Source organism: Daktulosphaira vitifoliae, unplaced genomic scaffold (genome assembly GCF_025091365.1).
Source record: "Daktulosphaira vitifoliae isolate Bord-2020 unplaced genomic scaffold, ASM2509136v1 Scaffold_4, whole genome shotgun sequence".
Lineage (NCBI taxonomy): Eukaryota > Metazoa > Arthropoda > Insecta > Hemiptera > Phylloxeridae > Daktulosphaira > Daktulosphaira vitifoliae.
In genome coordinates, this window is record NW_026099575.1 from 6221008 (window position 1) to 6234754 (window position 13747).

The 13747-nt window shown below is 26.4% G+C and overlaps 1 protein-coding gene across 2 annotated transcripts; it reads left to right on the plus strand.

Moving 5' to 3' along the window:
* The first annotated feature begins 27 nt into the window (after positions 1–27).
* Positions 28–12981, plus strand: LOC126904236 (uncharacterized). 2 transcript variants are annotated; one of them, XM_050683046.1, is made up of 3 exons: positions 28–167; positions 1952–2126; positions 12045–12981. In XM_050683046.1, the coding sequence occupies exons 2-3, from the start codon at positions 2107–2109 to the stop codon at positions 12862–12864; spliced, it is 840 nt and encodes a 279-aa protein (XP_050539003.1). In that variant the 5' UTR covers positions 28–167; positions 1952–2106; the 3' UTR covers positions 12865–12981. The 2 variants fall into 2 exon arrangements, with proteins under 2 accessions (XP_050539003.1, XP_050539004.1); XM_050683047.1 differs by lacking the exon at positions 1952–2126.
* Positions 12982–13747: the final 766 nt, after the last annotated feature.

Below are 13747 nucleotides of genomic sequence, written 5' to 3' on the forward strand. Positions count from 1 at the left end.
TCTTATGTATATATAATTAGTCTGTTCATAGTTTAATTTTCACACTAAGTTTATAACCTTTAAATACAATAATATAACATACAAAATAAATATGCACTATCTTTAAATAATTTTCTAAAATGTTGATGTCAATTTAGTTGAGCAATATAAAGGACATAAATTTAAATGTATGTACAAATTATTTTATAATGATAATAACAATAGTAAATTAAAACTACTGACTACACAGAATATAAACAAATTACTTAAATTTTACAGTTTTGTTTTCAATTAATTCTATTCCAATTAATAAAACAAGACAAAAGTATTATACAAACTAATTTGTAATATATAAAAATATAATATTATTAGAAATGTATTATCAACGAATTATTTTATACTAATTGATGAAAATTCTAAATAATTTTTAGATAATTGAAGGATATAAAATAGGTAATTGTTTCGTATATTATAAGGCTTTGTTATAAAGCTAATTAAACTTAGAAGAAAGGAATCATCAATCTCATTTTTAATAGTTTTTCCAGAAATATAACAAAAGAATTCCTACCTTTGAAGTTTTTAAATTTAATACTTGAATTATATTCTTATAACTGGAATGAGCTTGTTTAGTAACATTACAAGAATATAATATACAGAGTTATTCATTTATTATAAACCACTTAATTAATCGAAAAATAAAAATAATAGAAAGAATTTTTGTTTTGATTTCTTTTAGGTACATGTTTTTTTTATTAAATGTGTTTTTAAGTATTTTTATGTTCATTAATTATACCTTATAAGGGTGTTAATTTTCTTTTTTCAAATGACAACATGCAAAATTTATTAACTCATTCAATAGATAATGATCTAATTAAGAAAATGACTGGTCGATAACAAATTTTTGACAACTATTTTAGTAATTTATTTATTTAAATTATTGACATTTTTCTATCTAGACAGTAGGAAGAGAATTGCCGGGAAATGATTAGTGATCAAAATAAAAACATTTACAACTCATAAACAATGTTTATTTTAAATTACTTGTTTTATATAATAAATATATAAGTTGTTATTGACCAATCATTTTCTTAATTAGATCATTATTTATTAAATATACAAGTTAAATATGTATGTTTCCATTTGAAATAATAAAGTTAACACCCTTATAAAGTTAAGGAATAAACATAAAAAATACTTTATAATTGATAAATTGAGAAAGACATGTACTGTTAAATTACTCAATCTTCTCATCTATAATGTTTTGTAAATGTATTAATTTCCATAATATCTTTAAACTTTAGAAGTATAGTTAAATTACTACGATAATACTACAAGCTTAGTGATCCAATATTGCATTACACAATACTACTTTCTCTTTAGATTAAAAGTAAACCTAATTAATTTAGATTTTTCATAGAATCTAATTACCATAGAAGCACGTTTTTTCAGGGTTGTTTTGTAAAAGCAACAAATCAAATAATACAAAATTTACTAGTAATTTGGTTATATCTTTTTTTTATTTCTTTATAAACTTATTTATTTATTGATATTTATAACTTTTTTGAATTAAAATAATATTAATAATTTTTTATTTTTAGCTGCACTATTCTTTCCGCCTATATAAAATGTATAAAAATGTCAATAATCCTGTTAAATCCTTCTCAAAGTCAATATTAATAATATCAAAGTTTAAAGTGATTAACTCAAAACTTAATCAAATAAATAAATGTGTTAAACACTTGTTTGCTTTTGAACTGAATAATAAAAGATTAAAATGTGATAATATTGAAAGAGTGAATTGGTAAAAGTGAGAGTTACTTTCATTCGGGGAGTGATTTGAGGATCATAATTTAATATAAGTATTAATTCTTATTGATTTGAAATCTTACTTGATAATTTTTCTTAGTCATTAAAATGACTTCAGTAATAGTATTAATTAATAATTGATAATTAACACAAATTCGATTTTTAGATCACAAATTTAACACATAAGAATACGTCATTGATGATCATAATTTTTATGTAGCAATGTCAAGTGCGCGATTAGAACATACCAGACTGTAAGGGTTTGTTCTACCTGTGGTAATATTTTGTATCCTTGGAAATCATCATTATCCTATTTTTACAATGTTATTGTTTATTGATAAGTAAGCATAAAATACATAAATTATTATAGATAAATAATATACAAATCACTTTGACATTTTATATAATGTTAATACAGTTTTTTATAGTTAAGATTAGAGTTGATACAATGCGTTTAATTACTGAGATTAGAATAAAAAATATTAAGACAAATATAATTTATAGATTTCTTCTCGGTAATTATGTGATTTTAAAAGTGCCTAATAATTTATTTATGACTGATTCGTGTGTAATATAATATAATTATACAACAGTATGCGTTTGCTAAATGTTAATTATTTAAATATTTGTTAAAGTTATTAATTTTATTTGTTTGAAAAGATTCATGTTCTTCTAAGAATATGAATATAATGTATAATGAAAGTGTTGATTATCTTAAACAAAACGATTAAATAAAAAGACTAGTATTGTGGTCATAAATAAGGTACCCTACTTCTATTCCATATTATGATAGTGACAAGTACATTATACAAAGGAAAAAGAATTGTGTATGCAAATTATAGTTAATCATATTTTGACACTAAAAACTAAGTAGTTAAATTATCGATTGTATACTATTAACTAAATTATAACTTTTATTAAAATATTGAATCTTAAAGTGTCTGTGTAACAATAATAAAAAACCAATTAATATTATACATTAGTGTCAAATTATATTTGGTAAAGTAAACAATCTACTAACCTTTTTTTCGACTTCTTCAACAAACCCAACCACAGGGTTGGGTTTGTTGCCCACTTGGATAAGACTACTTAAGAATTCGTACCTCTACGAAATCAGTCGAGCGGAATTCAGCACTAAAAAAAATTATAACGTATTTCATAGTTTGGTAGTACAAATATTGATATAATTGATGTTGTTATTTTTTTAAATTTCATTGTTATCAAAATTATAAATTTTGAATAATATATTAAAAAGAGTTGCATTTTACAGGATAATCATAGACATCTAAATGTATTTTTATACATATACAGATAACGATAATGAATGTAATTTTTGTTTTTCATTAATATTCCTATGTTAGAAATATTTACGTGGCAAGATGTGGGCGAGTAATGCTATCTGTGGGTCATACCTCTTTTTAGTAATCCGAAACATTTTAGTCTAATGTAAGTATGATTCCACGTAGATAGGAAGTATTCAGATTTTAAAGAAGTATTAAAATGATAGGTTATAGGAGGAGAGAGGATAAATCTACAAGTACATATATAAATTATACTATATGTATATAAAAACTTACATATAAGTGGATATACAATCAGGTCCAATGATATTATTGTTATTAAGATTATCAAGTTCATTAAAGACATCTTTATGTTTATAAAAAAATTATTAATAATTACCTAGGATTTGTCGTAAACCAAAAAATAAAGTAATGAGAAGGGGTATTAAAATAAAGAACTATCCTTTTTCTCGGGTTGTGTTGTACGAGGGTCTATGTTTGTTAGCATTAATTTATAAGCTGAGTTTGAATGTTCTTACCTGAGTTTTAACTATCTTTCAGACGTGCAGAATAGTGATAAAAAAGAACGCAAAGCCAAACAGTTGTTGATGAAAAAATAATATAATTAATGTAACTTCACATATATTTATATAAAACAATTGTAATAATCACGCGAAGTTTACGGAGAGATATTATTCTTAATTAATAAACACAACCTTAAATATTTATTATTTATTATTTATAATATAAATATATTATTCTGCGGTGTTAAATTAATTTAGCTTGCGAGAACCAGACGATGAAAGCGACGTGTTTGTATGTCGGTTTTATAGAAACAGCTAAATAACTGGGTCTCTCCTGGTGTTCTTCTTAAAACCCCTTCCAGAGACGCACATATGTATCGTCCGGTTTTAATTTGCTTCAGATTTTTTAGGAATTTCATGATTTTGTATATACATTGAAAAAGGGTTCTTTAACTGAAAATAATAAATGGAAGCATTTGATTTTTGAAGGGTGCACGTGCGATGAAAAAGAAGAGCGGATGACTATGGCGTGATTGTGTCAACTTTGTGTTGGATGTTATTAAGAACAGAAAATATTGATTGTGTATAGTATTTGTTGTGAGAAGTATTGTGTAATAGGATAGAATATTTGTTTGTGTTGAGAGATGAAAGAGGAGAGAAAGAAATAGTGTTTTTAAGTATAGGGTCTATTACAACAGATTTAATACAGGACTTGTAAAATGTCGTAAATAGATTTTTTTATTATGGAACTTAAAATAACGATTAAATCAACAATGCTATGGCCATCATCGTTATGATTCATGACTAAAAGTTGAAGATTTTGGAAGACCAGCTTTTTAGGGTTTTTTTTTTATTTTTATAATAAAATTATTTGTGCTAATTTATCAATGTATTTCAACACCACTGTGTGAATTTTAAAGTGATAACAGCGAGATATTAAAGGGGTTTGCCAAGGTATTTGATAGTTAGTCAAAATATATCTGTGTATGTGTGTGGTTTGGCAACACTATTATTAATTCTACTTTCTCAAGACTTATTTAAGTATTTTATATGATCGATTTTTTTTGCATACGTAAAAAGCAATCTATTAAAATAAAGTAAATGAAAGCTGTGGACGGACGACTTGTACAACTAAAGGCGATGAGTGGAAGAAGTGAAATCATGGATAAAAGCACAATGGAAGACACCAATGGTGGTTTTGAAATATTCATATGGAGTATATTAAAAACATTGAAAGTTACCAAAGAAAAAAAAATATTACATTACAAGCTGAAACTTACATTCTTAATAAATTTCCAAAGTAGCTTGGGATTAGATTTAAATATATTATAATATTAAATCANTATTTATATAAAACAATTGTAATAATCACGCGAAGTTTACGGAGAGATATTATTCTTAATTAATAAACACAACCTTAAATATTTATTATTTATTATTTATAATATAAATATATTATTCTGCGGTGTTAAATTAATTTAGCTTGCGAGAACCAGACGATGAAAGCGACGTGTTTGTATGTCGGTTTTATAGAAACAGCTAAATAACTGGGTCTCTCCTGGTGTTCTTCTTAAAACCCCTTCCAGAGACGCACATATGTATCGTCCGGTTTTAATTTGCTTCAGATTTTTTAGGAATTTCATGATTTTGTATATACATTGAAAAAGGGTTCTTTAACTGAAAATAATAAATGGAAGCATTTGATTTTTGAAGGGTGCACGTGCGATGAAAAAGAAGAGCGGATGACTATGGCGTGATTGTGTCAACTTTGTGTTGGATGTTATTAAGAACAGAAAATATTGATTGTGTATAGTATTTGTTGTGAGAAGTATTGTGTAATAGGATAGAATATTTGTTTGTGTTGAGAGATGAAAGAGGAGAGAAAGAAATAGTGTTTTTAAGTATAGGGTCTATTACAACAGATTTAATACAGGACTTGTAAAATGTCGTAAATAGATTTTTTTATTATGGAACTTAAAATAACGATTAAATCAACAATGCTATGGCCATCATCGTTATGATTCATGACTAAAAGTTGAAGATTTTGGAAGACCAGCTTTTTAGGGTTTTTTTTTTATTTTTATAATAAAATTATTTGTGCTAATTTATCAATGTATTTCAACACCACTGTGTGAATTTTAAAGTGATAACAGCGAGATATTAAAGGGGTTTGCCAAGGTATTTGATAGTTAGTCAAAATATATCTGTGTATGTGTGTGGTTTGGCAACACTATTATTAATTCTACTTTCTCAAGACTTATTTAAGTATTTTATATGATCGATTTTTTTTGCATACGTAAAAAGCAATCTATTAAAATAAAGTAAATGAAAGCTGTGGACGGACGACTTGTACAACTAAAGGCGATGAGTGGAAGAAGTGAAATCATGGATAAAAGCACAATGGAAGACACCAATGGTGGTTTTGAAATATTCATATGGAGTATATTAAAAACATTGAAAGTTACCAAAGAAAAAAAAATATTACATTACAAGCTGAAACTTACATTCTTAATAAATTTCCAAAGTAGCTTGGGATTAGATTTAAATATATTATAATATTAAATCAATATAAATACCTCTTTGAATTTTATCTATATTGAAAGTGCATTTTGTACCCGTTAGAATATATCAAAACATAGTTGACATTTATCATGGATCGAAATGTCAGTAAATGAAAATAGTACTTTGGAAGGGTAGTTTAAAGGTGTGTAAGGCTGTTGTTTACAAAAATTATGAATTGGTATNGTATAGTATTTGTTGTGAGAAGTATTGTGTAATAGGATAGAATATTTGTTTGTGTTGAGAGATGAAAGAGGAGAGAAAGAAATAGTGTTTTTAAGTATAGGGTCTATTACAACAGATTTAATACAGGACTTGTAAAATGTCGTAAATAGATTTTTTTATTAGTGAACGTAAAATAACGATTAAATCAACAATGCTATGACCATCATCGTTATGATTCATGATTAAAAGTTGAAGATTTTGGAAGACCAGCTTTTTAGGGTATTTTTTTTTTATTTTTATAATAAAATTATTTGTGCTAATTTATCAATGTATTTCAACACCACTGTGTGAATTTTAAAATGATAACAGCGAGATATTAAAGGGGATTTCCAAGGTATTTGATAGTTAGTCAAAATATATCTGTGTGTGTGTGGTTTGGCAACACCATTACTAATTCTACTCTCTCAAAACTTATTTAAGTATTTTATATGATCGATTTTTTTGCATACGTATAAAGCAATCTATTAAAATAAAGTAAATGAAAGCTGTGGACGGACGACTTGTACAACTAAAGGCAATGAGTGGAAGAAGTCAAATCATGGATAAAAGCAGNCTTGTACAACTAAAGGCAATGAGTGGAAGAAGTGAAATCATGGATAAAAGCACAATGGAAGACACCAATGGTGGTTTTGAAATATTCATATGGAGTATATTAAAAACATTGAAAGTTACCAAAGAAAAAAAAATATTACATTACAAGCTGAAACTTACATTCTTAATAAATTTCCAAAGTAGCTTGGGATTAGATTTAAATATATTATAATATTAAATCAATATAAATACCTCTTTGAATTTTATCTATATTGAAAGTGCATTTTGTACCCGTTAGAATATATCAAAACATAGTTGACATTTATCATGGATCGAAATGTCAGTAAATGAAAATAGTACTTTGGAAGGGTAGTTTAAAGGTGTGTAAGGCTGTTGTTTACAAAAATTATGAATTGGTATCACGGGGTTTTGGTTATATGAGCTTTATGTTTATTTGCTATTGTTGTTTCGTTTTTATTATTGAAAAAATATAATCGGAACTAATTTTTTTACTTATTATTTTGAGTTAAACATTTAACCTTTTCAAAATCATTTGTTAGAATACTAAAAGATTTTGCTATATTAGGGAAAACCTTTATTACTTTATTGTTACAATGATTACAATAACACATAAAGCAATAAATAAATATAACGTACTCGATTTAGACTTTTATGAAATATCTGTGTATTACATTAGAAAACCTATTCTCTATTGATTAAAAATATTTAACAAAGTAAATTATTTATTTTAGCTTAATGAAGACTAAAAATAATTAATAACTTTCAATGAACATAGTGGTATTTTTAATTATTTAAGTCCTAACGATGGAGTCCGCATTATTGTTTTATTATACTTGTGTAATTTTTAATTTAATAACAGTAATTAATTAAGATTTTAACTTATCTTTTGATATTAAAATTATTAAGATGATTTATTTAAGATTTTTATTTTTAATTTTAAATTTATTATACTTGTNTTTTGAAATATTCATATGGAGTATATTAAAAACATTGAAAGTTACCAAAGAAAAAAAAATATTACATTACAAGCTGAAACTTATATTCTTAATAAATTTCCAAAGTAGCTTGGAATTAGATTTAAATATATTATAATATAAAATCGATATAAATACCTCTTTGAATTTTATCTATATTGAAAGTGCATTTTGTACCCGTTAGAATATATCAAAACATAGTTGACATTTATCATGGATCGAAATGTCAGTAAATGAAAATAGTACTTTGAAGGGTAGTTTAAAGGTGTGTAAGACTGTTGTTTACAAAAATTATGAATTGGTAGCACGGGGTTTTGGTTATATGAGCTTTATGTTTATTTGCTATTGTTGTTTCGTTTTTATTATTGAAAAAATATAATCGGAACTAATTTTTTTACTTATTATTTTGAGTTAAACATTTAACCTTTTCAAAATCATTTGTTAGAATACTAAAAGATTTTGCTATATTAGGGAAAACCTTTATTACTTTATTGTTACAATGATTACAATAACACATAAAGCAATAAATAAATATAACGTACTCGATTTAGACTTTTATGAAATATCTGTGTATTACATTAGAAAACCTATTCTCTATTGATTAAAAATATTTAACAAAGTAAATTATTTATTTTAGCTTAATGAAGACTAAAAATAATTAATAACTTTCAATGAACATAGTGGTATTTTTAATTATTTAAGTCCTAACGATGGAGTCCGCATTATTGTTTTATTATACTTGTGTAATTTTTAATTTAATAACAGTAATTAATTAAGATTTTAACTTATCTTTTGATATTAAAATTATTAAGATGATTTATTTAAGATTTTTATTTTTAATTTTAAATTTATTATACTTGTAATTTTAAAAATGATTTACGTATGTGTGCGTTTAGAAAAAATCTATTATAACTTATAATATATTTAAAAGAATTTTTCAATAGTAAAATTATAATAATAAATTATTTTAATGTAGTTTTGAATTTTGACATTATTATTAATTATTAAAACAATGTTAATAATATTAAATTTATAGGCATGAGTAGGAGTTGCTATAATTGCTTCATTAACAACTTTAACAGCAAATGATTGATCCGAATTTTGAAAAACGACTTTTGTTGATAATTATAGTTTAAGAGCACTAGATTAAGTCGAATTTGCATCTTTTTGTCGTCTAATTTTTTTATTGTAATCATCAAACAATTTTGTTGTGTGCATTCTCTAACAACCAAGAGCAATTTTATCTAATATTTCATTTAATACTGGCTCTAGAACTTTAAGCTTTAAATATAACCTTAAACTGAATTTATTAAAAAAATTCATTCAAGTAAGTTTTGGATCTATTACATTGATTTTTGTTCCATTGTTTGGTACAACTAATTTGTATACTATAAAATGAGGTAGAAATGTGTATTTGAAAATAAAAATTTCATCCAATAAAAATCTGTGTAATTTAAAATTTGTATAAAATTTCAAATGAAAAATATATCCGAATGTTACATTTTGAATATTAGTTGGTTTTTATTGATACCTTTCATAGAAATTTTTTTAATGAAAAATGAGCGGACTTCATTATGATGTATAGATATTACTATACAAAAGGCTTGTGTGTAAATTGGTCACATTGTCTTAAGAATTTTTACATTGTGCTACTATTTTATACATAAAGGCCAATTATTGTCCAGCTTTTCTATACCCATACCCTAAAAGTATATTTTTTGTAGTTTATATAATACACATACGAATGAAACAAAAAGAACAACTATTGATCCATCCTAAAGCACAGAAGATTTTCCTTTCGTCTGATAATATATTATGCAAGAAATAGGTTCACCTTGTTTTCTTTTATTTTTTTTTTTTGCGAAAAAAAGTTGGACTAAATTTATTGTTTGACAAAGAAAAAAAAAGAATGCTATATATATTAACACGGTACATTTGCTACTGTATTATGTAAATGTCTGGCAGAAACCCAGCCGGTTTGTTTCGTTCTTTTTGTATAACCATCGATCGTATTTAATGCAGTTTAAGTAATTTTGTTATTATACCAAGTTGATGGAAAAATGTATATGATGAAGACCACGAAAAAAAACCATGACGCTTAAACCTATAGAGTTGAAATAATTTCAGAAAGTGAGGTTCGCTACCACCGACATGTAAAAAAAACAACAATAAAATCAAGCTAAAAGCTAACGCTCATTTTATTAAATTTAACTATATTCATTAATTTGACAATAAACTGGCGGCAGTCGCGAATAAAATAAGTTTTTATAAATAAAATATGAGGTATTTATTTCATAAATATTATGGCATATTGTTATAAATTATAGTTATATATGAACATTCGAACACAAAGATAATACCGATATAGGTAAGATTATTGACTAATATATTCTGAATTTGACGGTTTTCCAAAGGAATGTTATTTTTTTTTATTGAAATTTTATACGTAGCTGATGACATCACAGCAATCTCACTTGGATATTAGTATTCACACAGGCCATTTGTAACCTCTAGCAGTATAAATAAATTATAGATAAACATACGTATAAGAGTATCACGATAACTTTGTTATAAAATGTTGATATCAACTCTGCCGTGTTTCATTATTTATTCCTTCAGAGCTGAATAAAGAACACGTTTCTACTAAAATATAGGAATCTTTGGTCACTATTTGTTACTTCTCAGTTATGTACAACTTACGTTTATTTATAACTCAAAATTATAGTCAAAAATGAGTATAACAATTATAATTACCGCTAGTTGGTAATACACGTATGCATCAGTATTGCATAAACAAATCGCCGTTTGTAATTAATAAAATAACAGTGTATTCAATATTCAAATATTTTTTTTTCTTATTTTTTTAGCCCATTGAAAACACTATTTCATTATTCTGCAATGTTATAAAAGTGTTATCTTAAAAATAACCATAAACATGGTTAATATTTTTTGGAAAGTAGTGATAATGTATGAAATTGTCGAATTACTTTTTACTATTCTCTGTTAAGTAAGAATGTTAATTTCATATTACATTATAAGATCAACTACGTACGACACTTATTTACTGGAAACTGTTGTCATGTTTTCCAAACAAGTTTCTACTTTTGTGAGGAAAAATCATATGCTCAATTTTAAAACTCCCCATGACTATATAAAATAATGATTGCAAACAACTTATAGATAAGAATAATTTTAATTAATTTGTATAAGTATTTTATTGATTTATTAAAAAATGTTGTTTTATAATATTTTCTATCGTAGCATAGATACTTTTGTTTTTATAATACGTGGTTAAGTAAATTATAGTGTAAACAAATAGAACGACATTTTGGAAAAGATTTAATAAATAATTCGTAAAAATGGCCGAAGAAAGTAGACAAGGAGAATTAAATAATGCGACCACAGTTAAAGCGCCAACCGGTTTAGTTTTAATGTGCAAATTGCTCGGTTCAAGGGATTTAATTAATTTAGAATCAGAATGGCATAATTGTCTTATTACAATTCCATTTAAAGTTAGCGATGCGTTGACTGTACCATATGGTAGAGCAGATATACCCTACTTAAATCGTCTCCTATACAATTCTGATTGGATCGTGGTCTCAAAGGCTTTGCATACTTTAGTTGAAAAGGTACATGACGCGTTTAAAGCCATGGACTTAATAAGGTACAAGTAGTGTTCTAGACAAATACTGAATTTCCAATAGCAATAACTGTTAAATAATTTATTAAATATCTAGTTAATTAGATTTGTATTTGAAAGCGCACGTGTTTAACCCGTAAATGGTATGGTGAAAAAACCTATTTTTTTAATCTTTATTTGTCTGTAGAATTTTAAAAATGCATTTCACGAATTCGGAACATTAACATAAATCGTAGGAGACTAATGTATATCAGTTGAAAAATTAATAAATACTAATTTTCGGGTAATCATACATGCTAATGGTTCATAAGAGAAACAATTACGTATAACGCGGTGTGATATATTATTGTGGATATTTGAAAAAGTTATACATTTAAAAAAAAAGAAAGCAGCGATATCCTACTCCGGACTGTACCGGTTACCGGTTAATTACTTTAACGAATCGATAATCTTACGGATTTGCGTTTTAACGAAAGTAAATAATGTTTTGTTTTAATTTAAACAGGTTAAGAGTGTTGGACGCATTCGTGACGCTCATGCGTCACAAGGAGCCATTCATTCGTCAACGATGTTGTATAGTAATTAAAATACTAAGCGGTCAGCCGTTGGGCAAAGTCACTATAATGATGAATGTAAACTTGGTGGAGATGATGCTGAAAGGATTGTCGGATGAAGATTATCGAGTTCGGTTCCACTGTGCAGCGTCTGCGTTGGCATTAGCGGATCAGAGGGTCGGAAATGAAGCCATGGCCGAGTGTGGGTTTTTGGAGCGAGTGCTGCAGAGAGTGTACGAGGAACAAGATAGTAGGATCATACCGCTGTTGTTGAGAACCATAAGTCGTCTAATGGCCACCAACGATTCAGTCCGAAAGAAAATCACACAAAGAGATTTACAACTATTCTTGTCGATGAATCAAAAGACCGAGGTAACGAAGATTTTGGCTGAAACTTTTGATGGCGATTGGCTAGCAAGCCGTGGTATTCTCGAATATCTGAAATGCGGCATGAGATCTCATAGTTACGAAGTGGTCCTTAACTGTGTGATGTGTATGTTGAGGGCGGCAACAGTGCTGGAATCAAAGATTTTTTTAGCCGAAAGTAATACAATGAATTTACTCGTGACATTTGCACTGGCACCAAGTATGAAAGGTCGAGCTTTGAAAGAGTTTGCGCTTCAATTGTTATGTATCCTAGTGGAAACTACTTACGGCCGTAAATACATTATGGGACAGAAAATATTGTTCGACGAGCTCAGTAAAAATAGCGAACCGTCGTGTCAATCATATATTAAAAAATTTAAAGATATTTTACGAGCACAGTATTAAAAAAAAAACGTTGATTAACTCGCGCTTATTAAATAGTTCTTTTTGTTAAAAACACTACTTATTGAGTTATAATAACAACAAAATGATTAATCAAACTTATAATTCTGTATCGATTATGTAATAATTATAACACGATTTTTCTCTAAAAGAGTAACTTATTTTTACTCGATTAATATTATTAATATTAACATTTTTCTTATACCCATAATATTTTTAATAAAATTGGAATGTTTTAGAATCTGATGGTTAATAAAGCGCGGCGCATTTTGTTCGGATCCCGGTCAAGGGCGACTGTTTTATTGAGTGTCAGATCATTCTAACAAAAAGCATTATTAATTCTTTTTTTCTATGGTGCAGTATCTATCTCTGCAATAATNTTCTATGGTGCAGTATCTATCTCTGCAGTTATATTCTCAAGTAAAGAAATATCTGACTAAATTCTGATGGTTTAATTTGACTATACAAACTTTTAAAAATTCTCTTTATTGTGTAAAACTATTTAATTACAATGATTTATTTTTGTCACGGTTGAACTCTTGAAAATTATTTATTTTGTTTTTATGACAATTAAAACGTAATGGATTTATAATGTTTTCCGTTTTGCGGTATTTAAACAATGACAATTTGTTATCTCAGATTATGATAAAAAAGATAAGTAAAAGTAATATTTAATTACCAATATTGTTAGCTTGGTAGACGATTTATGTTCTGATTATTTTCGTTTTAACATTTACGTTGTCATCAACTAAACTATGTTGTCAACGGATATGAAAAATGTATACTTTTATTATGCATGTACATAACCATTAAGTTTTACTTGGAGAGCTCCGCTTTTCTTTTTTAAACTGTCACAAGTTTGGAAAGAACTTTCCATAAGATGGTA

Bases quoted from the DNA above. Each gene is read 5' to 3' on its own strand.
- LOC126904236 (XM_050683046.1), top strand. From the start codon at position 2,107: ATGTTATTGTTTATTGATAA. The intron at 2,127-12,044 runs GTAAGCATAAAA...TAATTTAAACAG, and splicing joins ATGTTATTGTTTATTGATAA to GTTAAGAGTGTTGGACGCAT.